Source organism: Apus apus, chromosome 1, assembly GCF_020740795.1.
Source record: "Apus apus isolate bApuApu2 chromosome 1, bApuApu2.pri.cur, whole genome shotgun sequence".
In the NCBI taxonomy this organism is placed as follows: Eukaryota; Metazoa; Chordata; class Aves; order Apodiformes; family Apodidae; genus Apus; species Apus apus.
The window spans coordinates 29,629,045-29,656,572 of NC_067282.1; the positions used below are offsets into that span (position 1 = coordinate 29,629,045).

At 42.0% G+C, this 27,528-nt stretch overlaps 1 protein-coding gene across 2 annotated transcripts; it reads left to right on the forward strand.

The window, feature by feature from the left end:
- Positions 1 to 835: 835 nt before the first annotated feature.
- Positions 836 to 27,528, forward strand: HTR2A (5-hydroxytryptamine receptor 2A). Of its 2 annotated transcripts, XM_051635104.1 has the most exons (4): positions 836 to 1,160; positions 1,646 to 2,300; positions 7,124 to 7,324; positions 26,306 to 27,528. In XM_051635104.1, exons 2-4 carry the CDS (start codon positions 1,886 to 1,888, stop codon positions 27,103 to 27,105), a joined length of 1,416 nt encoding a protein of 471 aa, XP_051491064.1. In that variant the 5' UTR covers positions 836 to 1,160; positions 1,646 to 1,885; the 3' UTR covers positions 27,106 to 27,528. The 2 variants fall into 2 exon arrangements, with proteins under 2 accessions (XP_051491064.1, XP_051491073.1); XM_051635113.1 differs by lacking the exon at positions 836 to 1,160 and having other exon boundaries at positions 1,629 to 2,300.

The window sequence follows — 27,528 nt, forward strand, 5'->3', positions numbered from 1 at the left end:
GTAGATTTCAGGACCAGCGGACCCACTCATCTGAAAGTGTGACAACCATAAGTCTCATAAAATCTGGGAGTAAGTTTTGCATTAGGTGGAAAATTGAAGAGCTGGCTACCTCTTCATTCATGTCCTGGCAGCAAAAGTACAAGGCAGAAACAGCGGAAGGCTGTTTTGTTTCCCCCTCTGCTATACACTGTTTTGCTTTACTGAACTCTGTTTGGGACATTTGCTTGGGACAGGCTGCTGGGGTTAACTGTTACACCCACCTCCTGACAAACGGGTGTGACATCAGAGTGATTTCAATTTTGTATAAATACATATATATATAGAAATAGATATTTTTATAAATATCTATTAATTTGATTAACATGTCAGGATAGACGTAGAGTTAAAACTGAAAGGACTGAATATTACTCTTTTCTTTCAAAGGTTTCATAACTTCCCTTCTACATGGAAAAAGCTTCACATTTATATTATTCACTAGTGTCCACCACCGAGAGCCTTAGATTTTGTCTCCTTTAAGGCTGCATCCTGTAAAACACTGCAATTGCACACAGCTGTGTTTGCAAGACATCCTCTGCAAATGGAAAGCGTGCAGTGAGAAAGCACCCAAGCACAGGACCTCCGAAACACACTCTGCAAAAGCTGCTAGTTTGCCAAAAGGAGCTTCTTTGGTCTGCCCTCCCCTGCCCTCCTCTGCTGTTGCTGCCTTGCAGTTTATGACATCCAGATAGTGGGAGGTCTGACAAAGCGAACAAGGCAGCGAGCAAGAAATTCCATCCCTGTTGAAATCAGTAATTCCTCCGTGCAGGCTGCTTTTCTGTGTGTGTGTGCATGTGTGTCTGTGCTCTTTCTTTTGTGTCACTTCAAGAGGGGCTCTGATATTACTATTATTTTAAAGATAGCTTGCCCTGGGGCGGGGAAACGCACAAGGAAAGAGTCGGCAAGCAGCCTATCTCTCAGAAGAAAAGAGCGAGCCTCGCAGCACAGGAACTGGCTTCACTCAAGTGTGCAGTTTAGAAGTCAGAAAATTATTCCAAATACCACCATTTTGGAGGAGGCTGAAGAAAAAGGACACAAAACTGGCTAAACACAGTGAAGAATGTGGTAAATCAGGGTGCAAAGTGAACCTAATTGCAGTTTGCGAGTGGCCTCTGAAGTACAATGTAAGTCTTCCTTAAATTGCATCTTTTTAATCATAGTATCTAGTTATTTAATTTCCATTCTGCAATGAGGCTGGGCCAAAAGGTGCTATTAGTTGTAAAAATCAGCATGGAGTAGAATTTGTAATCTCTGTTAAGAGGCTGAAAATGATACTGAAATACAACAGAAGTCAGAGACTATCAGCCATATTATGGAAGATGAACTATAAATAAGAGCATATCTAATTATTTCAAGGGAAAGATGTTAGATGGAATCTTTAATCAACTTTCTTATTAGGGAAGTGAGAACTCTGCTGTTTGGTATGGCAAGCTATTTTAATACTGCTATGTTTAAAATTGTGTGATTACAGTTACCAATAGCAATAAGATGTAGCTCCAGAGGGGAGTCCTAGTGGTTGCAAAAGTTTTTTCTATTTCTCCAACATTTTTTTGCTTTCTGAAGCCTCAAGTCCACGTTCTCGATCCTACAGTTTGGTTTTGCTTTTCAGTTGGATTTTCAATGTGTGCCCACACTGGACTTCCTAAGGAACTGAAAACAAAACATTTCAGCATTCGGAGTAATTCTGGTATGTTTTTCTTCATCAAGCTAGTGGCAAAAATACAGTTGAAAAAAGATTGTGCTCCCTCAACTTCTGGCATGGACAGCTGAGGAATATAAAGCCTGATGAAGACAAAGGGTGACAATTTCCTATTTTTCACTATTTATCTCAGTAGTTCTGGACTTAGCAATGGATATTCTTTCTGATGAGGAGAGCTCTGTGAACCCAACTGCAAACTCCTTAATGCGAATAAATCATGAAAGAAGACTCTACAGAAATGTTTATGGAGCTGGAGAGATTAATATATCGCATCTCTTTAACATGACTGTGGACTCTGAAAACCTAACTAATCTTTCATGTGAAAGTAGCATGAGTCCACCCTGCTACTCTTCCCTGTTTCAACTTTCACAGAAAAACTGGCCAGCTTTGCTGACAGTGATAGTGATTGTTTTAACCATTGCTGGAAATATTCTTGTCATCATGGCTGTATCACTGGAGAAAAAACTACAGAATGCCACCAACTATTTTCTAATGTCACTTGCAATAGCTGATATGCTGCTGGGTTTCCTTGTCATGCCTGTGTCAATGTTAACCATACTGTACGGTGAGTATTAGCTGTGTAACTTGCTGCATGTGTTAAGGAGCTTTAAATGTTGCATGGACATGTTGTTATTATTATTATTTCATTCTATTACCAGAAAAAAAAACACCCTGTCAGCACTCCACAGAAGTCGAAATATATGTAATTGGTTAATGGATGTAAGAATAGGTGAGGTACTTGAATCTTTTCCTGCATTATATTTGTAGTTACAGGCATTTTAAACACAGTCTGGAACACTAGTTTATTACTCAGTTGCTGGAGGAATTGTCACTGAAAGTATATATAAAGATGCCTTGTTCTCTTTGTTCTTTCAGATTTCATAATTTTCAATACACCTGATGAGAACGTAGGGTCCTGCCAGTTAGTTCTCTCTGCAAACAGGCTCAGAAGCACTAATGACTACCTTCAGATTCAAAGCAGGCAACCCCTTCCTTTTTTTTTTTTTTTTTTATTTTTAATGAAGTAATGCAAATGTAAATAGTTCACTTAACACTAAAACCATGCTTAGACATTTACTTAGCAGCAAATGCTGGAATAAATATTGTGGAAGTTAAAACCTGGACAGGAATTAATTCTGCCTAATTTTTAGCAACATTTACAAATGCAAAGATAGGATTTCTTAAGTTATTTGAGAATGAAGTGAATAATGACTCACAGTTCATATCCTTGTAGGTGATTAATAGCAGACCTTTCTCCTTATTTTCACCAAAATCACTTGCAGCACAGCTCACATAGAAGAAAGCAGCAGCCTGTGTGTTCAGGCTGTTGCAATCACTAAACTTTGAGAAATTCGTTTTCCTGTGCCACAGATGAATTCCTACAGCTCAAGGAGAAGCCAGACAACGTCAGGAGGAAAGTGAGGTTCTTCGCAAAGGTTTCTGTTGCTTACTCTTTTGGGACTAAAGGTCCAAGCATGAGACTGTGACTTAGGAGAGATTTCATCCAGAAAACTGGAAGTTTATTTCCCAGTTTCAGTATTTCCGCACAGAAATTTGCAGGCTGCATTTGGCAACAGTGATGGTGTAACGTTGTGATTTATTATATCAGTTCTGCAATTACCTTCGGTGGGAGCAAGAGCGTAAAAGAGCCGCGGGAGCAGATGCCATCCGACCAGAGAGCTTAGCAGAACCTTGTAAAATCCTGCCTGATTCCCTGAGACAAGCAACAGGGACTCCTGCTGGCCGGGCTCCGCTGCCGAGGCAAGAAGCACCAGAAACCCCTGGTTGGGGAGTGATTCTGAGGTCGGGATGTGGGATTTCCTGCACACAGCGAAGCCTGAAACACTCCTGGTGGGGGGTGGGAAGGCGGTGTCGCCCTCCTGTGACATCACCCAAATCCATAGGGGTGGGAGTGTGCTGGCTCTGGATCTGTTTTCTCTGCTTTGTCCCTTGCAGGGGCATGAAGGGGAAGTGTTTGCAGGATAACTGGGGGTGGAAAATCATCTGGTGGAGCACACATGGTATCTGAAGAGCCCTCTCAACATAGTGCATGGTCAGCTTTCAGGACAACTAGGGATGGTGCAGGGGGAAACCTCCCCTTACACAGGAGCACTTGCTTGGCCTCAGCAGCCCAGAGAAAGGCCAGGATGCAGCCAGCATCAGCCACATCACCTACCTTGAGAGTCCTGAGCCCAAATCAGGGACCTTTGCACCCACCTCCCTCTGCCAGGGTACCTCTGAAACTGTGGATCAAGAGAGTTCCACTGCCCATCCCACAGCCCATTGAGGTGGCTGTTTTGCTCAAAAGACAGGGATTTGCTTCTTGAGAGCTTTGTAGCTACTACGGGCAATTTCCATTCAGGTTCCCGGCCACACCAGCCATGTGCCTGCCCCATCCTGCACCCTTTGGGCCAGGCAGCCTCGTCCATCCACCCAGCAGCACCAGCCTCTGCTGGAAAAAAAGACACCCAGCAAGTTCTGCCAAGGTGGATATGCCCACAGAGCAGAAAACTCACAGAAAAGTATAACAGCACTGGTTTCCACCCAAAAACATACAGGGGGCTGGGTGCCAGTTGCTGCTGTTGTGGAGACTTATCCCACACCATGGGATGACAGTAACAGCATGGAGCAGCTGTCAGCATTTTTGGCAGATGCTGTGTACCTCCCTGCTGCGGTGGAAGGACCAGGCACTTCAGAGGGCTTCTGTCCAGCCCAGTGCTGACCCCAGACGTGGCCTCAGCTAATGTGTTTCTGACAAGGCAGGACAGTGCACAAGGGCATCCTCAGCAACTGCCTCTGCCTACAGGCTCTCCACTCCTCTTCCTTTTCAGTACTTTCTTGGCCTTTCTCCAAAACCAGTTTTCAAGTGTTTTCTGTTACCACCAAAGAGCAGCCCCGCCGTCCTGACCAGTTTGTCTTGTTTGCCTCCTCAACTGAAAGGCCTTGTAAGAAAGCATTTCTCCTCTCCTAGATGCTACTGTCTGGCTACACAAGGAAGAAAATCTTACCTCATCCTAGGGGCTACCTGGCCTCCCCCTCAGCCTCTCAACCTGAAAATGTACAGGTGCACAGACAACACTTGCTCATCTCTTGGATGTGACTACGTGATAGGAGCTTCTGGATCTCTCTCCTATGAGCTTCTATGGGCACATGAAATCCTGGACCTTGTAAGACTTTCCCTGCCTACCCAATCTTTAAATTGCAGCCACGTTTTGTTTTGTTTCCCCTTGGATGTCGAGGGGTGAATTGGACAGCAAGCAGAACACAGCACAAGGCAAACGTGCCACGTGCTACATACAATGTCCCAAGGCCTGCCTGGAGGTTGTTATCTACACCCTTCCTAATTCTCATTGCTTCCACTGTTGGGTCCTTTCATGTTCTTTCTTGGCCCTGTAGTTTCCAGGGCAGTTCGTCTGATGGATGCTGTTTTATCCCTGCCTCATCTAGGTTTAGAGCAAGGACAAGAGGTTGAGAAGGATATGACAAATGTGTTCCCAAAGGCCACTGAAGCAAGAGAACAGACTCATGTTGTCAAGTGTAAAAATACTTTATCACTTTACGCTGTGTAAACTGGCCTGGTCTGACACAGATGAACTGCTGGGAAGACATGCACCTGAAAGGCAGCCTTCATGTGACACACTCCAGAGACCAGTTCCCCAATAGAAGACCAGAAAACAAGATAAAACATATCCATAAATACTGTATGGCTTGTCAGGGTCAGCTCATAATACAGCAGCCCAAGAGCACCAAGAAATAGGTCTCCTCAGTGTTTACTAAGACTAAATTTAAACACGCACAGATCTAGCTGCTCTGCCTCTCTCTGTGATCCTGCTGTTGCAAATCTTGCGGTGTATCTCCAAAGGAGACAGGCATCTCTCAAAACACGAGTGTGTTCTCTCCATACCAACTTTGGCAATGTCACACTGTCATGGGCAGCTCAGATAACATGCTCTAAATTAAACTGGTACGAGATGAGGACATGAATAACTGCAAAACTTGCTCCAAGGAGTGTTATTAGTGGATCCCTGCAGAACTAGGAGGGCTTTTGAATGGTGGTGCTGAAGGGCTCTGCTTAGCCTGGGTCTGCTCAGTACTGCTCCTAACAACTCCTATAGAGTGTGACTTTACACAGCTTTACAAAAACACCAAGCTAGGAGAGGTTACAAGCAGTCAGAGGGATAGGATCAGAGTCATCAGCAATCATCTGGACTCCTGAAGAGAAAGTCTAATATGAACAAATAACATTCAGTGAGAATAAATACAAATATATCGATTTGGGAACAAGATAGCAAACCAACCACTGCTGGGGAAATTTGTCCATGCTTCAGGAATGCTGAACAAGATCTGGCTGTCAAAATTGATTATAAGCTAAGCATGTGTCACTAGTAAGATATTTTTATACAAAAGGCACTCATCATTCCAGGTTGTGTAAGTTAAGGACATTCCCTGCAAGACCTGTGAAGCAATATTTCACTTGGCAGTCGGGAGGTCTTTGCAAGAGTATCGACTTCTGTTTTGGTCACTGAATGATAAGCCAGATGTGGATAAATTAAATAGATTGCAGGGCAGAGAAACAAGAAGAACAAAAGTTTTAAAAGCATCATCTGTAAGTAAAAGATAAAGGAATTGGCTTTGCTTAGTCTGGAAAAGAAAAAGAAAAAAAACTAGCTAAGACATGATAGCCATCTTCCAATAGCTTCCAGAAAGGACAGCAATCAATTATTCTTCATGGCTAGTGAAAAGAACAAGGAAAAAAGGAAGGCTTAATTTGCAGCAAAGAAGATGTAGGGTGGATATTGGTAAACACTAATGCATTTGCTTTGGATTGGTCTCTCTAGCCTATCAATGTTCATTAATAAAGGGAATATCCCTATTTGAATATGTGGGAGGTGCCTAAAGACAGGTGAGATAAATATCACTGGATGCAACAAAATATGTTTCTTTCTTCAGCTGTCACTAAATCTGAAGTTTCAGGTTTAGAATTTGCCTATCAGCAGGTATTAATAATGCAGTAATTATGTGGATAAAGTTCTAATTCAAAACTGAGAACTTGTAGGTTTACAATGATGAAATTTCTTCTGTTTCCATAGATTTGCTGCCAGAAATGGCAAATTATAACATCAAGCATCAGCCATATACAAATAGAATTAAAAAGAAAAAAAAACATACACTGCCTGTAGCCTGGCAAAGAAGCAGAGTTATCCCAGAAGCTACAGAGTTAGAAGGTTGCAAGCAAATATAAAGGTTTCTTAAAACAGTGTCAGGCAGCTTCTGTTGAAGAAATCACGTAACTACCAGCTCCTCCTAGAAGGATATATGCGCTAAGACGTGTGTCACAACAAAAGGTGTATGCCACATTCTTAGCTGATGTCACTCCCTCTTGTGCAGGTTACACATGGCCTCTACCTACAAAGCTCTGTGCTGTTTGGATCTACCTGGACGTGCTTTTCTCCACTGCCTCCATCATGCACCTCTGTGCCATCTCACTGGATCGGTATATTGCCATTCGAAACCCCATCCATCACAGCCGGTTTAACTCCAGAACCAAGGCTTTTGCAAAAATAATTGCTGTTTGGACCATATCGGTTGGTAAGTGAGGCAATATTTCAGCATGTAATTGCAGATTTCTGGCCTTTGAGAGGATTTGACACATGTATTGCAGTTTGAAACTGTGTTCTCTGCCTGTAAGATTTTGCTTGCCACAGCCAAGAAGTGCTGTCACGTAGTAATTCTGCAATGAAAATCAATAACCACAGTGGGAAATGAAGGAGAACTGAGTAGCACTGTCACTGAAAGAGCACACATCAGTGATAGGACTGCTGGGTTCAAGTTTGTTTTAAATATGTGTTTATTTCCCATATTGACTATACATCGTTACCTTAACATCAGAAAAGAAAATAAAAAAATCTCAGCAGAAAAAAAAGATTTCCCGGTTTTATGACAGTTGTTCCCAACTCCTCATTAGGGTAATTTGCTTGGAGATAATTCCTATGGGCAGATCTTGTCTGCCTCTCTCAGTGCATAGAGTAGGGTATTTATGCATCCTATTTAGAAGGCATTAGATACTCTGTATATTGTAAATGAGAGAAGTTTCCCCACAGGACCGTTCAGAGTTGCAGCCTAAAATAGGTGCCCTGAATGAGTCCTCAGCTGAATCTCTGTTATCACTGAAACACCCAGAGGCTTGAAACGAGGCATGGGAGTGCCACACTTCCATTCCTGTGGTGGCATCCCCCTCAGTCCAAAGCAGTTTCATGACCAGGGAGGTGGAAGAGCTTGGTGCCTGATGCTTTCAGGGGTTTTCTCACGCCCCCGGGGCAATGGTTTTCAAATGTGTTGAAAGCACAGTTCCCTTTCAGCTCATCTGGTTTTGTAGACACCGCCCACCCCAATGAGCTTATTCAGAAAGAGGAAACATTCACTCTCTTGCCCTGAAAAGAGATTAAGTGCTGCCAGCAATGAAAGGTGATTAGCCTCTTGTCTGGCTAATACAAATTGTTGCAAGTGGTAACTGCAATTCATTACCTTTCTCCCAGTAGCAGGAAAAGTGAAGATGCCCAACACTGCTACCTGCCTGCCATTCTGAATTGCTTCCTGGCCTCCCTCTTGATCTTGGCCCAGAATCTGAGAAAGACCAGACTAGGATATTTATGGCTTGAGTTAGCTGTATCTTCTACAGTGCAGCAAGAAACAGGGGGAGTCCTCTCTCAGCAGGACAGACCTGCATCTTCCAAGACCCGCTGAGGTTCAGCTCAGCTGATCAGATGTAGATGTCTAGCACAGGCTGGGTGAACACCACCCTAAAAATATCAAGCTCTCAACAATAAAGGAAGCCAGAGAAACACAGATGCAGATATCTTCATTTAGATGAGATGAATCACACATTGTATCTCTACGGTCACTTTTCAAATCAGTCTAGTAGAAAACATGCTACTTAATCTGTGCAATTTTTCCAGTCTTGGACTCTCTTAAGTGCAGGCATTTTTGGTGCGCTCCCCATGTAACATTAAAAAAGTCAAGCATTCTTTAAATTTGTTCATACTGTGTTTGTCTGCATTTTTTGTGTGGTGCCTGTGCTTAGTGTGCATGAAATGACTGTACTTTGCTTTTTAAACACTAAGAAATTCACAGGATGATCAGAATGACCATTCCAGGACTCCACACTACTCAGACAGAGGCTCAGTATTAAAATTAATCCAGAAAAAAAAAACACTGTTTAAGCCCTATTAGTTAGAACATGGTTTATGACCTCTAAGAGGAGTTCTCAGTATCTTGACGTTTAATTTCAAAAGTTAGAACTATTTTTTGCAGTAATAGCTGATAACAACTTACACATTGTAAAAATGCCTTTTCTGCTCTCTAGAGATTTTTTTTTAAACTATGATCAGATGAGATTGGAGATATTATTACTATCACAACTGATAGCAACAGAGTCCTGATCTATATAACTGAAAAATGCAACCTTTATTTTATTGGAAAGCACTCAAGTGTGGCACGAGTGAAGGGGACAGAGCTCTACTTTACTGCAGCTGGAAGAAGACACACGTGAGGGAATGGTGGGTGTTAGGAACATAGGTGGGCTGATAAGGTAAACTCATGCTCATTCATACATCTCCTGTCATCACAACAGTGAGTAGGTTAAATAGATACAAATGAATGCAGGCAACACACTGGGGTGTGCAGGAATGGTGTGGTGCTGAGAGGGTTTGCCAGTCCTGTGGAAGCAAGGACCACAGGGAGATGAGCTGAAGGAAAACAGGTTGGCTCCCAGCCTGACAACTGTGTCATGAATGAGCTTTGGCAAATGAGATGTGCTCCAGAGGACAGACAGGAAGCACACAGCAAGCTCTAAAGATGCTGCTGAGCTAGTCACTGCCAGGCTGGACTGGGCTCGCACCACGGCATATTGCTTTACTAATAGAATAAAGAAAAATGGCAGTATTATAAGGAACCATGACAGATCTCAGATCACCCACACAACTTGCTGTCAGTCAGTCGCTGACCCTGTCCTCCTGATCTGCCACAAGCCAACTCAGAATAGACAGGAAATGGTATCTGAAGAATGAGGTGTTCTATATAATTTAAAAATAGGAAATGGTTTCTGAACAAAGAGGTTCTCCATGTACCATTTACCAGTCTCCAAGCTCCCAGTGATATTTAGAGTGGCAGAGCTAAAAATTATTTCTCTCTTCCATTTTCACATAGCTGGCACAGGCAGAGCTGGTATTGTGCACAGTGAGCTCTCTGCAGAGCAGGTGTGGCTGCCATCTCACCAACAAATTCAGAGGTGACACTTTCTTCAGGTTTTGCCTTCCAGCCTCAGTTAGATATCCTTCAGCTTCCCCTTGCTTCTGCAGTCTGCAGCTGGACTAGTGCCCTGTGAATTTTCATGATGTATGAGACAGAGGTTAAGAAGCAAGAGAAATGAAAGATGTTATGTATCCCTGTGTAGAGGCTCATTTTACCAGAGGAAGAGAGTGGAACCTGCTGATCAGAGACCCTCCATATCTCCCTCACTGCAAAAATCCTTAGTTCATCTTTCCACATAGCACCCTTCAATGATTGCTTCACTAGGCTGAGTCCCAATCTTTGGCTCTTTGTGTGGCAGTACCCCATGCCCAGGTCTTTTTTGTACCCTTGTCTGAATCTTTTCTAGTTCTTCTACATCCTCTTGGAGACATAGATGACCAGAACACAATATTCAAGACATGGACACACCATGAATTCCTATGCTGTAGTAATGTTTTCTGCCTTGTTACCAATTCCCACCTTGATCAGTCCTGCTTTTCTCTTAGTCTTTAGGACCATCCCTGCATACTGACTTCAGTGGCTCCAAAATCATGGAATCAGAGTGGTTTGGGTTGGAAGGAATCTTTAAAGATCATTGAGTCCAGGGACATCTTTCACTAGATCAGGCTGCTCAAAGCCCCATCCAAACTGACCCTAAACACTTCCAGGTATGGCATCTACAATTTTTCTGGGCAACCTTTTCCAGTGTCTCACCACACTCATTGTAAATAAGGTCTTCCTTATGTCCAACCTAATCTACTCTCTTTCAGTTTAAAAACATTGCCCCTGGTACTGTCACTACAGGAGTCAGTAAAAAGTCTTTCTCCATCTTCCTTGTAAGATTTCTTCATACATTGAAAGGATGTAATAAAGTCTCCCTGGAGCATTCACTTCTCCAGGCTAAACCCCAGTTCATTCAGGCTGTCATCACAGGAGACGTGTTCCAGCCTTTTGACCATTTTCATGGCCCTTCTCTCTTTCCTGAGTAATGACAAATAGTTTTGCACTTCGAGTGTTGCCCCCCAACTAATGTCCAACTCTTCACTTCTTAGCACGGACTTTTGTCTGCTACTTTGCTTTGCATTTGCTGAGATTTATGAAGACCTTCTGTGATTCTCTATAGCCAGCAGGTGTGTGTCACCCACACATTTAATCTGTTCCAGTGTCCATGCAGACAGGTCATGGCTGGGGTAAACAGCAGTGATGAACACAGAGTGCTGTAGGGACGCTACCTCCTACTGCTCTCACTGTGGAAACAAAGCATTTCTGTCTTTCAACCCATCCTTTTCCTACAAGAGGACCTTTTTTCTTCTGCCATTAGAGTTTAATTTCTTTAACAGCCTTTGACAAAACAGTGTTGTCAGAGCATTCTGGAAATTCAGGAATATTTTATCAGCTGGATCACCCTTATCCACCTGCTCACTGAATCCTGCAAATACTTCTAGCTGATCTGTGAGGCATGTAGAAGTTCTCCTAATGCTTCCCAATTTACCCAAGTCTCTTTCTAACTTAACTAAGTAGTAACACTTTCCTTCACTAAATTTGTAATTTTCCTTTTCTCCACTAAATTCAGAAATTTATTCAGTTAATTTGATCCAAAGAACAGTCAATCTGTGACCTTCCTTCCAGTGCCTCCAGTGATGTATGAAGTTGTTTGGTTGTTGTTTGTTTTTTTTTAAATAGCATAAAAAAAGGAAAGATAATTTGATTTACTTGACTTCTGAAATCTTGACTTTCTTAAATTAAAAAAAAAAAATACTAACATTTGTTTTTGCATTTAGTGGAAGAAGAGCATTTAGCCAGCAGCCTTTCTTTCACTAGACCATGTAATGCTACAGGCAATTGGTTTAAAATGGATTCTAATTACTGTAACAGATTCTAATCATGTCTTTAATTCTTAAATCACCCAGTACCCAGAGTGGCTAGATAATTAGATTATTTGTAGCTGTTGAAGGCAAAAGCCCATTAAACCCTGAAAATTTTTCCATTTGTTTTAAAGCACAGAGGTCATTACTGAGAACAGGTGTAAAAAGCCCAAGCATTTCCACTTCTGAGCAAAAACAGAGCTGAATTTTGAATAGCATTTAACTGGAATCTATAAAATTGTAAATAGAGACTATGCTGAAGAATACAGGTAAATCACTTGTGAGTCCTAAGTGGGCCTAAGAAGAGTATTGCTCTGTAAGAGGCCAACAATGCATCATTCTCTCCTTTAAAAATCCTTGAAAGGGCCACATAAAAGAATTACAGTTGTGAATGTTAAGCCTTATGTGTATATATATATATATATATCTCATTCCTCTGTTCTTATTTCTCTCTGTTCATCTGTTGATGGTCTAAGTAATGTGAAGTTTGATGAAGCCCAAATCCTCTTAGCTGAATTTTCTCTTATCTTTTCTCACTCAGCCTACACATCTGTTCACTGCCTTCAGGCAGTCTCTGCTCTCCCCACTCACCAGCAACTTAGATTTATTCAGTACTTTTCATGCAGAAAAAAAAGCAGTCCAAAGTGGAGCTGAATGAAGCTGGTGAAATATCTCCTAAAACATAACTCTCTTCACATTTTGCTATTTCTTTTGAGGCTTCAAAAATACAGAAATCACATAGCATGTGAAGCAGCATTCTCCAAAGGGCGGGGTGCAAGAAGTTACCTTCAGGTGTATGAAACAAGTGCAACTGAGCCCTCTGATGATTTGGCTGTGGGAAGCTTTATTATGACACAGAAGCTTACACCCCCTTCTCAGGCAGCCTTTAATTTCTCTGCTTTGCTTCTTACTGTCCTATATTGTCCTCCATATGAAGACCCAGGGAAGCAGCCAGGATTTGAGGAGTACAAGTACCAGTGTCTCTAGATTTGTTGACAGCTTTGTTCTCCTTCAGCTCACTTCTCTTTCTGCCAAGAACAGCCTTCATTTGAAAGTTGCTTTACTGTTTTCAAAAGGCACAAATAGCCAAGGGGCTGCAGTTTGGGAATCCCTGTTCTGGATAAACCACATCCTCCATTTCTTCTAGATGACATAATTATAGTTTGAGACTTCATTCAAGTCTAATTTAGGGATGGTTTGGCATAGGAAAAGACCAATTGTTATAACATGGAATATACTGCCAATATACATAAAAATGCAAATAGTTACACATAGCATGGTACTCCAACAATATGGATTTAAAGTTAAGCACCTAAATTTGGAAGTGCTGGGGCTAAAATTGAAATATCTGCTTTACCACTCTCTTTACCATGTAGTCATTCACTTCACTTGTATTTCTTCTTCTGAAAAACTGGCTTTGCATTCTTAGCAGTATTTATAATAATTTCTTAGATAACATTTTTTTCCCATACTCATTAAACCATCTCCCAGACAGTGAACATACTGTTTGCTCATTCTACCTAGTGACTCTCAAGGGCAAACGTTATAGTTTTTGTGTTTGGGAAATCTCCTGGGACCTTTCCCATTTGTGGATGTAGAAGCCACCATAAAAATAAAATGCCATGAAGATGTCAGAAATGTAACATGACATACAGCGAATATTGCATTAACTATAATGAAGGGCCATGCCACAACATTTCAGAAACAAAGTATTAGAGCTTCATCACCATCTCACAGAAATAGGATCTTAGTTGTACTCCTTCACAGACACACAATGTATGAGGCTCTGTAGCAGCAACATTTATGTCAGTAGAGAGTTCATTGCCAAACTAATGACCCCACCAGCAGTGACAACTAATGAGTACATGGACACTTGATGCGTCAGCTGTTGGATGGAAGTTAACATTCAATGCTGGGATGCACATTTCTGAGTGGGCCAGCATAGACATGTGAGGCATTCAGAGAAACAGACATAAATATCATATTTACTTTCCTCATTGATGTAATTATCCCCATATTTCCCATGTAACAGAATCTTTTGCTTAATTACTTCATCCCGGAACTATGAACACATCTCATCCACCAGACCAACACCTTTCCACCCACGTCTCCTTCCCATAACTGAAGGTTAAAAAAAGCTTGTATTTTGGACTTCTATGTTTTTTTTATTATCTGACAAGGAGGTATTACTAACCTTATACATGTATTTATGAAAAAAATATGCTTAAAGGAGTGGTAGTGATTCGACTTCTCTAAATTCTGAAACACAGAGATAATGAAACAACACAAAAATCTATAGAGCTACATTTCCAAAGCAGAGACATTGATCAACCTGGCATACTTCTGCATGGGAAAGAATACATTACACCAGTACATTTGTATTGTCGTATAAAGAATAATCATTATGTTTTAAATGATAGAGCTGTATTTTTGACAGTAGAGCTATATAGAAAGAACCTGGTTATTTTGATAACAGAATTTGTTCATTTTCTTTGTTTTGTTATGCTTTCTTTTGTTTTGGTATGGGTTTTTGTTGTGGTTTTTTTAATATAAACAAATAACTTATCTTTGCCCTGAAGACCATAACAACCATGTTCCTCTTCCCCTGGAAGCTACCAGCAAAAATGTATTAGTTTAATTGTACCAAGCTGGACAGGCTTCTTTGAATTAGTAAGCAGCTGTTCCTGGTTGATAATATGACCAATATTCAGTCAGTCTGGGATACTTCAGTCAATGAAATATTTTAAGAAAAAAGGCAGTAACGAGTACAGTGCCTGTTAGCAGTTACTCCTTCCCTGAAAGTCTGTATTTTTTTTGCCAGTTGTGTACCCAGCACAGTGTGCAAGACATGCAGGAATCCAAAATGGATTTCCCACTCAGAAAGTGAAGAATGAATCTAGGTCCCACCACAGGATGCCCTTTTCTGCAGAAACGGCCATCTGAGGTGTTGCAAAATGCAAAAAGGACATGCTCACAGGCTTGCTCTCATCTCTTTCCAGCACATCTCTACAACAGTAGACTCTTAAAAGGGGATCCTACATTGACCAGGAAATAACTTAAGCATTGTTAAACAGAGGAACTGGGATTTCTGCATAGCAGAACCCACATGCAATATAAATGAGCAGAGAAGAAGTGCACAAGGAATCATGTTGGGATTTGTAAACTCTGTCATCTGTACACTGTAATTGCATTTAATCACCTTATAAATTAAAAAGTGTTGTTAAAGTAACACTGTGCTGCATTGAAAAAAATGTCAAGAGCAAAGATATTTTCTGTCATTTTAAAATTATCCAGAGCAAATTTCACAGCTTCTTGTATGTCCTTTTAAATAATTTAATTTAATTTAAGCCAGGTTTTGTGGGTTTAGAATGTTAGGAAAGAGAAATGTATCACAGAATTCTGCTTTAAGATGAATGCCCAAAATGAATTTACCCAAATTAGCAGGAATGTTGCAAACGGCCACATACTCAGGCTGCAAATAACTTTCCCCAGGAGCTTTCAGGGCCATGCCATTGGCACCATTTCTAAGCAGAAGCCCAGCTAATAAAAGTCACAGGTTTCGTCAGAGCTGAGACAACATATTCCTAATTACTTACAACAAATTTGGAAATACCTGTCAGCTGACTCTTCCAGAGTCATTGATGGAAAACAGCCTGTCAGACTCCCATGACGTTCTGAAAGCAGGATGAGGCATCAGGAAAAGGCTCTTTCCTGGCTCATCAACGTTAGAGCTGTGTATTTCACAGTATTCAGCCCTTCATTTATGCTGCAAGTAAATCACACCCACTGGGAAGACTTATTTCCACTCAGCAGAACATAACCCTCACTAAGATTTTGTATTTGACCTGAGCTTTAGAATGGTAAATTGACCACAATTGCTGGGACCATAGGTTGAGCTGAACTGTGAGTATCCCAAGAAAGACTGTGTGGTTTGAGGTCTCAGATGCACTGAGTAACTTTCTCCCTACAACCTTGTGCCCAAAATTTTAGGTTGAATGTTTCCAGGGTAAAACAAGCCCTGCCTTACATACCACTGCAGAACTTGAGGATGTCCCTCAAGCATTTATAGCGGCCACTTCTTGTTTCAAGGGCAGTGAATGTATTTTTCCTTTTCAAAGTTGTTTGTGACATTTAGCAGAAAGATAAGCCTAGGGATTATGCTATAGCACGTACATAGACACCTATAGATGAGAAATATGGGTAGATAAAATCTATTGCTTTTCATCTCTTCTTCAACCCTGCCATCCTCTAAATGTGATCAGGTCACTGGCTGATTTCACAAAAGAGCAGTTCAGTCAGGGTCAAGGGTATTACCCACTGGCTGGGCAGTGAAGCATAAAGCACAGAATCCCAAATCATGATGTTCAGACCAATGCAGATCTCTAAGCTGCTTCTCATCCTATTTTTCCTTCCAAATTATCGATTACATCAGGATCTCTACCCCAATAACTGTCCAGATTGGTTCATTCTTCTTGTGTATCTAGTAAGAAGCTGACCATTTGCTTAATTAGCAGCCTCTACAACAACCACAAAAGGAGGCATGGAGAGACAAGACAAAGATCTGTATTAAAGTGGGACCTAGTCTGAGCTCTAGAAAATCCATAAAAACTACAATGTTGGTTGTCTGTGCCCCTCAGGCCTTGTGCAAAATTGTTGCTAGAAAATCCCACAGTAAACAACTTGTCTGATAGTCACATTCATTCTCCTATTGAACTACACAGTACTGCTGGGGAAATCTCAGGGAGGTGCCAACAGAAATCTCTGTTCAGTGCAGTGGAGGATTAAGGCAGAGTTAAGTAAATGACCAGCCTTCAACGAATCATACAAAGTAATAATCAAAAGCCTAGAAGTGTAAAAACTAAGGTGGCAGAGGATCTTGTCATCTAGACTGCTCTGGGAGTCATTATATTAGTTGCATATGATGGTGAAATATCTAATTTTTTTCCATTGTTTCTAGCTTCTTGCTGCTACTATTAGTATGGTATTTCTTTCTTTCTTTCTCAAAGCACAATTATTCCCAAATCTGTTCTCTTAGAGGCCCAAACAGTGAACACTGCAAAGTCACCTGACATGGAAGACAAAAAGGCCCACTTCTAAACAAGAGAGATATCACAAGTGATTGGAATTGATCCCACTTGGAGGCTCTTTTCTTTTTTAAATGAGAGTATTTATCTAAGCCAGTGACAATTTCAACTAGAAATTAAACTATTGCTACAGGAAACTTAAAACCACCAGAGCAACTTAACATTAACAGAGTACACAGAAAGGAAAAAGGATGTTTGACCTCTTCTGCTGCATTTTGCTGAGCCACAGAAGTAGAAGGTTTGTCCATCCAGAGCTTTAAATAAGAGTAAATAGCACCTTGTCCCTCTGTGCAGAGCTAGGCTGCAGAGCTCTGGCACCTCTTGCAATTTTTCAAACTAAATATTCAGCTCTTTATCATAAGATCAGTAATTTCTAATCACTTCCAATCACAGTGGATGAAGTGATTACACTTGTGTCCCCCAGAGGAGACCATGAAGGCCAGCTTCTTCCTGACTCCCATCTGACAGCAGGATTGCAGCTGCCGTCTGGCTGCTTTGGACTTGGGCTCACTCATGCAGCATTCCCCCCAGGCAAGTTGCTTCCTGAGCTTCCTGCCCATGCTTTGCCAGACACTGCCTGAACTCTGCTCTTTCCAGACTCACGGATGGTGACCAGTCTCAATTTCACCAAATCAGCAACCCATCTCAATCTCACCAAATCCAGACTGCAAGTAAATTGGTGTTGCCAATAGCACAATTAAATTACCGGGTGGAAGGTCTTAAAGGCCTTTTCTTGTTACATCAGAAACCTTTCCCTAAGCCCTCCAATTTTTACAGCTGCAGTTGGATTTCCTCTAGGCACTGTGCATTGTGACACACTATTCTCTCTCTCTCCTGGCAGGCCTTCCGTGGTGGGAGGCAGGGATTAAAGTGCAGGTAGATGCTCAGAGCAAGCTGGAGTTCATGTGGAAGAGCCAGCACATGGGGCCACGTGCCCCATCAACCTCCCCTGAAATACAGCACTACCATCCCAGCTGGGAGTGATGGGATAGAGATCAGGGTGATGTGCAGTCAGAGGGATCCTCCCAGGAGTTTCACCAGACCTGTTTGAACACATAAATGCTATTGCCAAAATACAAGGCTACAAAATCTGCAGAAATCTCTGCTGCTACCCTATGCCCTTTCTTCTATCCACTTGAGAGCTGGCAGGAGATCTCCTTCAAGCTAACAGATAGAGCAGCTATCTGATGCCAAACTTCAGGCTAAAGGTTTCACAGCAGGGTCTTCAGGGGATTGTCAATGTTTGTAATGGCTTACACACTCAGTTAATCAAAACAAAGCTGAGGAAAGTAGTAAAAAACCTTGATGATGACTTCAGACCATGAAAATACAGCTTGTAACTCAGTTATCTGGAAAACTGGGAGTTTTAGTTGTGCACACCCAGATGGGTATATGTACATGTGAAATTAGTGCTCATTTTCAGCCCTGCTTCTTTTAACATGACATGTTGTGGTATCCACATGTCTGTGAGCCAGGGAGGGTATAGAGTATCCGTGTCTTTCTGCTCACTGTCATATTTCATACTCTCAGACTTCAAAAAGCACTTCAAAAGGCAGGGCTCCCTGACTTCCCCTTCTTCAGGCACTTCCCTGTGAGAACATAGTAGGTATGATGGCTTGAGGGAGGGCTAATGAGAAACAGAAGTATCTTGCCAGATGCAAATCTAACCTAGCCCAGCTCCCGGAAGAAGAAAGTTATGACATCCAAACAGATGGTCTGTATGGAGTGGGGTTAGCCCTTCTCTCAGTGCTCCTTCAGCATTGCAACTCTGAAACCAGTTGTCCACGTGCCCTCAGCATCCTTTGGGAAACACAGGACCAAGCAGGGCAAAGAACGAGCAATTTCATCTTGGACGTGATGTGGGAACGTGGTACCAAAACAATTCTGAATCATGCCCATAAACATTTCTTTGTCCTGTCTCTAAGGGTGGGCTAAGTTTTCACCTGGGGAACGTAGGGATGGTGCTTTCTCAGGTGAACAAGTTTGCTCTACATGGCACAATGGCATGCTTCTTACTGGAGGTCAGGCTTAGTGAGTTCCTCTCAACCAGGAAAGAGGAAAAGGATTTTTAGGCTGTCTCTGCTATTGGCTTTTAACCTTCTGGACATCCTGGGACTAAACATCTCTGTCCTGCCTCCTGCTGCAAAAGCTATCCCAGATGCCTTCTTGCTTCCCTTTTCTTCTCTGTAGATGCATTTAGAATTGTTTGCATTTGCACAGTAATCTACACAAGGCAAATGAATTTCTGTTTTACCTAAAAGTTGACACACTTACCTAGTCCTGATCTGAGGTCTTCTGACACCTTTCTCCAGGCTTAACATCACTAAAATAATCAGAATCAAACTGTGAGATATCACCAAGCATAGTAAAAGGGAGATTCATCAAACCCACGGAAGACCTGTGGGAGAATTTGGCATTTGTTCCCCATTATTTCATTCTTTAGCCATATTGTGCAAAAAAATTATTTACTGGGCAGTTTGGTGTTTCTTTCTTACTTAGGAAAATTTCGTGCCTCAATAGGTATAAATTTTACAGTAAAATAACCAACTGGAATTCAACCATGTATGTTATCTAAAAAGAAAAATTCTGTATAAATTGGTAAAGTCTTTCAATTTTCTGAGCTTTCCACTGATTCAGAACACACTCTATGTGCTGGCTCTTTACCCATGGGTGTCCTGTACTGCAAGTCACCAGTGTGCTAACTCCAAGCAGAAATACTACTACTCTGCAAAGAGAGAAGCACTGCAGAACTTCAATTAAAATAAGGCAGCCTGCAGTCAAGAGACATGGAGGGGATTACCAGGTGATAGCTACAAGCAGATCAGGAAATAACTTTAAAAATGCAATATTCAAATGGATACCAAGACTAGTTTTGGGAAGTGCAACTTCCTCCCCACATATGAAAAAGCAGACTGGTCAGCACAGTCTTCACACTCCAGCAATTTCTTACCCCTTGGAGGCCTCCCTCCTGCACACTGCAGTCAGCAGAAGGTGGAGGTAGCCTGTGGAGAGAAACCTGTGCTGGCTCTAAACCAAGAGGGTTCTGTTGCAATAGCAAGGCTGTCTTAATTCAGCTTGTTCAGCTGAAACCACTGGGGGATGGTCCATTCCCCACTGCTCCTTGCTGCACACATAAATGGCATAGTCTGAAATCCCCATTCCCTAAATTCTTTTTCAAAATGAAATTCTTCAGGACATTTATAAAACTTTCTTTCCTTCTAGGTATTTGATAAATGCAGACTACTCTGTCCCTCTGTTAGTCCCTTTAGTGACTGGGTGATCATATTATACAGAGGGATAACAACTTCTTTTGGTTTGAGGTAGTTGTGAGAAGCCAATAAGCACCTTGGCAGAAGCCTCTGCCCCAATCAAAGATGATGTCACTAGCTGAAAATCAATGACTCTGTTGGTGGAGAGGCTCCGTTGGAAGTTGATGTGCAAAAGGTTGTGCCTCCCTCAGATACTCAGGAGGATTAGAAAATCCAGCAAGGAAATATGAAGGACCAGACACGAAGGATATGAAACTGCTGTAAAGAAGTCCTGCAGCACAGCTAAGAAAGAGGATTTGAAGTGTGTATAGGCAGGAGCAGGACTTCAGCCAAGAGTAAAGAAACTGCTTCCTGCTGTTGGATTCTTGCTGCCTCTAGGAAATGGGGCTGCATCCGCAGTTTGTAAGGGAACAGGATTATACTAAAGCAACAAGTGACTCCATCATCACTTTCTTCTCATACCTCAGGCCTCCCTGGAGACCTGGGTTTCTAATCAGTTGGGTCAAAAAGGGACAACTCTCCTTCATTTCTTCCTCTGTCCTCACTGCAAAGTTCCTCTTATTCTAGTTTATTCTCACACTCCTACAAATTAATTTGGATGGACACATCTGTCCACTTGTAAGAAACAGGCTTCAGGACTGAGAAATCTATCAGGAAGAGGCCGAGACTTTTCTGCTTTTTTTGCTTTCTTTTTTTTTTTTTTTCCCTAAATTGAAAGAGACCACTTATGGTATTATATTATTGTAAATGATCATTTACAATAACTTTCTCACATAAAAAGAACTGAATATATCTCCTACTGGGCTAAAGACTATGTTTTCTTAGAGATTTTCAGAGCTGTCAAGAAGCCATTTCAAAATTTATAGAATAATTTGTATTACCCAGTACTTGTTTTGTGAAGTTAAATACAAAGTAGTTTTCCTTTTAGTTGTACTAAATAGAACATGTGTGACCAAATGAAGTGCAGGGAAAGCTACAGAAAACCAGCTCTGTGATTGACCTCAAATAAAAAACTAGATTTGGCCTATAGACAGTAATAAAAAAAATACCTGGACCTGCTCTGAAGCCAGACCTTTGAAGATGGCCTCTTTGGATGCAGAAAGAGATGATGCTCCACCAGCACTGCCACTCATTTAGCTCTTGAGGAATTCCATGGGAAAGCAAATATTATGTGGGAATTTGTGAAAGAAAGCTCCTCACTCACTCCTGCCCCCACCAACATGTGTACCTGCCACTAGGGAAGAGGACAGTGCTTGTGTCATATGCAAGGAGAAATTCTAGCCTATTACTGCCACACTAATAGGAAAGGAAGATGCTTTCCAATATTCATGCTGACTAGATGTAGATTCAAATGGTGATTCCCAAACCCCTCAGAGCTTTTCAACATTCCCTCTCTCCATGTGGAAATTCCTGCTTCTGCACTGCCACCCATCAGCAAACTGCACAACCTTGCTGTTGGCAACGTGGCTGGCTCTATTTGGGTAGCAGCATAGCTAGAACATGAAAGGTTTGTCATGACTGGAAATGAGTCAGTTGGGAAATAACACTTTCAGGTGCATGCAGAAACCACCTCAGTGTTTTCAGAAAGCAGCTAAGTGTTTGCAGGTCTGGTAAAACAATGACTCCCAGAACAATGAGTGCCACACCAAGCAGACACATGGAGCCAGACTGAATGGCTCTTCTGTGGATGTTGCACTGGCTGCGCATAAGAAGCTGTCGTAAAAGTCCAGCTCCTGATATAAGGTCCAGACATGTTTGTGTTCTTGATGCTCAGAGGAGGACATGCTCCACATCCCTGGAGCTGGGAAGGTTTTTTTATTTTTCTTGCAAAGGTGAACAAAGGTGCCAAATTTTGTCGAGAAACTCTAATGACATTTCTAAAAGATATTTCCTATCCCTCGGACATTTACTAAGGACATTTCATATTCAAATAAATTGAAATGGATATATGTGAGGTGGAAGGCTGAGTTTCTGCTTGAGGGAGACTTCACAAAAGGAACCTTGACTCTATCAGTTCGCTTCCCCCTCCTTTTCTTCATCCTAAGTAGCCCAAGTGTGCCATCCTGCAGGGCATATTGTAAATTCTGCCTTTGATTCATTGACAGTCTCAGCAGCTCAAGGCAGCTGCAAACCCAGTTTACCTGTCCAGTTAAAGTGGTTTTATGGCTGCTGTATATCTCTGAAGATTTGCAAACCAGCAATGTGTACCACTAAATCAACCTCTGTCAGCTCTACTAGGCTTTTTTGAGAGAACAACAAGAAGGATTCTATTGTTTTACTTCTTAACCTTTGGTGTTTTCAAGAGCTTTTTGTCATTGTGAAGTTGTGCTCATATGGTTGAGGTTTAATGCAAGATTTATTACCCATTTGCAGTTTATTGAAGTCCATAGAGTTTGAAATAGCCACCTGTGTATAAATCAAGCTATATAAATAATCGACCTTCTATCAGAGGAACATAGTATTTAGGGTTCGTTCACAAGGGAGAATGTTCCAATATAAGCGGGAATGCCAACTGGAAATGTAGTGGCTCACTCAGAGAAGTAGTTCTGAATCTCCGCAGAGGCCAGCCTGAAAAAGAAAAGCAGGGAACAGCTTTGTTCCATCAAAGAGGAGAAAAAGAAAAGCAGTGGCTAATGTACCTCCAGTGCTTGAATGGATGCTCCCACTCTGTGCTGAGTGCTTAATTTGTCTCAGCTTATTTTGACTTGAAAGTAGAGTAAAATAAACCATGAAAAAGCACTCAGGATATCACGACTTTTTCCAGACTGATCTTGAGCTAGTGGGAGGCAGGGACATGGAATAGCTGTTCTGCAACAGTGTTGCCAAGTTCTTTCCCCCAGATCTATGTTTTGTACATGGCCCATTTCCCAAATAACCACTTGTCCCCACCTGGTAGCACTGTGTGATCCTTTCTTGTGAAGCTGATTTTCTTCTCCTGAAATTTTAATACACAGGCACAGTCGCCAAGAGCAGGGAGCTGGAAAGCAAGGACAATAAAAGCAGCAAGAATTACACATCTGAATCATCAAGGAGAAATTGATCGGTCAGCTCTGACCTTTAAAGAATTAATTCAGTCAGCTGCAATAATGCTAATGCAGCTTAGGCTGGGTCTTTTTATTCTGTCTATTGTGCAAGTTTGATCTTGACCAAACCTGAGTGACAGTCTTGTGTCACAAGTGGGTGACATTCTTGGCCATGTGTGATGCTTCTTTAAAATTCCATCAAAGCAGACAAGGCAGGTTACACATGGAAGATCCTTTATTTACAGTTTAAACATGACTGCATTTGAATTTGGTCCCTGTGTCCTGACTGGGATTTGCTGTCCCAGAAGCAAAGAATTCAGATACTAACTCTTGAAGAGGGACAAACTCTGTTCCTTTGGTAAGGGGAACAGTAAGTTTACTCCTTTTAGAGATATGAAAAGAGAGAATTGGACTGCAAGTTAATTTATTCCATGCAGGAATGCCACAATATTATTTGTGGGATCCTCTACATCAGCTGAACTGGGGTGTATCCAAAAAGCAGGATGCAGCTGTCAATGTCGTCTGCTACCAAGCCATGGTATGTCTGGTATTTTTAAACTGTATTCAAGCCAGTTTCCCATGGCTGTAGGGGAAAGATGCCTTGAATGGTCATTTAGAAAAACTTCCATGGCTAGCAGTGCCTGCTACAGCTCGGCTGTGAACAGCACTTCATAAAGGAATGACAAGCAAATGACAAAACTCCAGCTACAAGCTGAAGCTCATTTCCATTTTTTAAAGCTAGAAATCTAGATTTAGATGCTAGTCATCCAGAAGGTGCTACCAACAAAACAAAGCAGGTGGGGAATTGCTGCTCCTGTATTTTGGATGAGGAGTTGTAATTGACTTTGCCCTTTTACTTGAAAAAGATTGCAATTACCCTAAAATATTCCTCTTTCTGGTGCTGCTGACTCTCCTCCCATGCCTTCTGATGCAGCTGAACCGTAAGGTCTGTCGTAATGAAAGGCATCTTTTTACTCTGTCAACACCGTTGTTCATTTTATCTCTGCAGCTCACACTAGGTCCTTGAATGAAATGAAAAACCAGCCCTGCTGTTATCAGCACAGGGCAGAACCGGATGGGCAACTTGTGGTATTATTGCTCTGACTAGTGCAGTGTCTTTACGCAGCTGAAGCATGATGCTGGGATGCACTGGGTGCCTTAATCCAAAAAAGAAAAGGAATTTCAAAGCCCATTTCCCTGGAGGTGCTTGGCACCCCAGATTACCCAGCCATGGCTGGGCAATGCAGCTCCTGCAGGTGACCTCTCCCTTCACACTGTCAATTGAATTGACTCAGACCTTTTCAGGCAGTGGCTTTCCTGGAGTCACGGGGGGTTTCCATCAGCTAGACCCAGGAGCTGCCACACACTGCATGAGCTTGCACCTCACCCATTGGCTTTTCATAGCATGAGCTCAAGCATTTAGGGCTTGTGCAGTCTTGGAACAGAAAGAGAAAGGGTAACAACACAGGCTCTCCACCAGCTTCTGCCTTGGGCAGATAAGAACGGTACTCTTGTAATTTGACCCAAGGCATTGCCATGACTCAGTTCAAAGCTATGCAGATAAAATAAGCTAGTGTTGTTAGAAAAATAAAGAGCAGTGGTGTTAGAAAAATACAGAACTCTGTAGAAGCTCCAGAAGCACCAGAAGAATGGAACATCTTGAGAGAATACTAGTTTAATTTTGTTATTATTATTACTGTTACTATCCTTTTGTGCTGTGCTTGGACTCCACAGCTTCTCTCCAGGAGTGAAGCTGTTAGGCTGGACACTGGAAATGTGTGAAATGAATATACAGCCTGTGCTTTTAAAGGGCTCCCAGTTTAAGCACCGGAGTGGGAAGAAGGGAAAGGAAGGGAGGTGGAGGTACCATTTAAGTGCTGATGTCGAGAGGATGAGTTTCAGGACTCAAATGTGAATGAGAAAGGATATTCCTGGGCACACAGGCCACAAGGTAGGGCACGGCATCATCCAGCATGATAATAAATTCTTCTTTAATTACATTTTTCTTCCTCAGAAGCCAAATACAGAGTCTGGGATTTCTCTTCAAAGATGCAAGGGGGACTGAAGCTCCTAGATGATGCTAACTTTCCACAGGAGTCATACACCTAGCTGCTTTTATCCAAACAGGGCTGCATTATCACTCCCTGCTTCACAATTCCATTGTTTGCTGCCTTCACAGCATAGTGTCCCTTTTACTGTCTGAATATTGCCTCTCTTGGAGACACAGCATCCATTTGGGGGGAAGGGGAAGAGACAAATATTGAAAAAACTCAAAAGCATCAACCAAAGCAACAGGAGCTGTTTTATTTTTATCAGACACTAGCAGCATTTGCTGAAGTCCCTGAGGAAAAGGTAGATAGAGTGGTCTTGAATCAGACAGAGCAGTCCAAGGAGAATGGACTTCATCACCTGGCCTTGCTGTTCATGACAGGGCAATGACTCTCAGACCTAAGCAAAAAAACTATATTTCCTCCTAAAATCTGTATTTCACAACCCAGGCAGAAACCAGTCCCCAGAAAACTTTTAATCCTATTATAAAAACCAGCCCCAGACCACTCCTGAGCCACACTAGAAATGAAAGACAAGATTTCACCTTGATCATAGTTGATAAAAGCCATTGCCAGTCTGGCAGGAACCAAGCAGCAAGTCACTACAGGGGCCCCAAGATCCAAGCACAAAAGGAGTTACACTTTTGTTGCTACCAGGTGTTATGGTACAGTTGGATGGAAGCAAATGTGTTCTAGCTGTGGCTGAGTTTTTTTGAAGGAGAGAAGGAATTATGATTAGAGCAACTGCTAAATCCTAGGTACACCAGTGCTGCTCTTCCCCTCCCTTCTTTGCTGCAAGCCTGTGAAGGTGGTGGCAACACAAACCCCAGAGTAAAATGTCACAACAGGGTGAGCGTTGTGCTGCTGCTGAAACATTCCTTTGAGAAATACCTGTGCATACTTAAGAATGTTTTTCTTACTTTATCTTGGAGATTGGAAATGGTCTTCTCTATTATTGTGTTTAACCTCTTCTTCCTCTAATCCATCTTCAGGTATCTCCATGCCTGTACCTGTCTTTGGACTACAAGATGACTCCAAAGTGTTTAAGAAAGGCAGCTGCTTACTTGCAGATGACAATTTTGTCCTAGTAGGCTCTTTTGTGTCATTCTTCATCCCTCTAACCATCATGGTGGTCACCTACTTTTTAACTATTAAATCGCTGCAGAAGGAAGCTATGCTATGTGTGAATGACACTGGCCCAAAGACCAAGTTTGCTTCATTTAGCTTCCTCCCTCAGAGTTCCTTGTCCTCAGACAAACTCTTTCAGCGCTCTTTGAACAGAGATGTGAGGACTTCTGGGAGGAGAACTATGCAATCCATCAGCAACGAGCAGAAGGCTTCCAAGGTTCTTGGCATAGTCTTCTTCCTGTTTGTTGTGATGTGGTGCCCGTTTTTCATCACCAACGTGATGGCTGTAATTTGCAAGGAGTCATGCAATCAAGAAGTCATTGGAGGGCTACTTAATGTATTTGTTTGGATTGGCTACCTTTCTTCAGCTGTCAACCCACTCATTTACACGTTGTTCAATAAAACTTACCGCTCAGCTTTCTCTCGATACATTCAGTGTCGCTACAAGGAGGAGAAGAAACCTTTCCAGCTGATTTTAGTGAACACCATCCCAGCACTTGCATATAATTCCAGCCAGCTCCAGCTAGCACAAATGAAGAGTCTGAAGAAAGAGGCAAAAATTATGGCTAAGGATTACTCGATGGTCACAATTGGAATACATCATTTGGATGGTACCACCAAGGGAAGTATCAGCCCAGTGAACGAGAAAGTTAGCGGTGTGTGATGGTCAGCAGCTGCCATGACAACCACCATGCATGTGCTGAAAATTTCACCTGGCTGTCAGGAGCTCTGGCAGCTTAGAAAAATCAGCCCTGTCCAAGAGATCCATCCTCCAATGACATCACCTATGCCTCACATTATCCTCTGGATGAGAAGCAGGGTTGAAACGGTATCAAATGTGCCATTTTTTTTCATACAGTACTTTGGCTGTTTGAAGCACAGGCTTTATTAATCTATTATTTTTTTAATATTCTAAAGGATATATTTATTAAAGAAAAAAAAATAAAGCCATTTCTGGGCTGTAAAGAAACCTGTGCATTTCTTTTCCCTTTGCAAATGAAAGCTAAGCTGCCCTTTGATGTCCTCATGGAGTAGGCTCCAGCTAGTTTGTCTTGCTGCAATGGAATTTTGTTATCATTACCTGAAT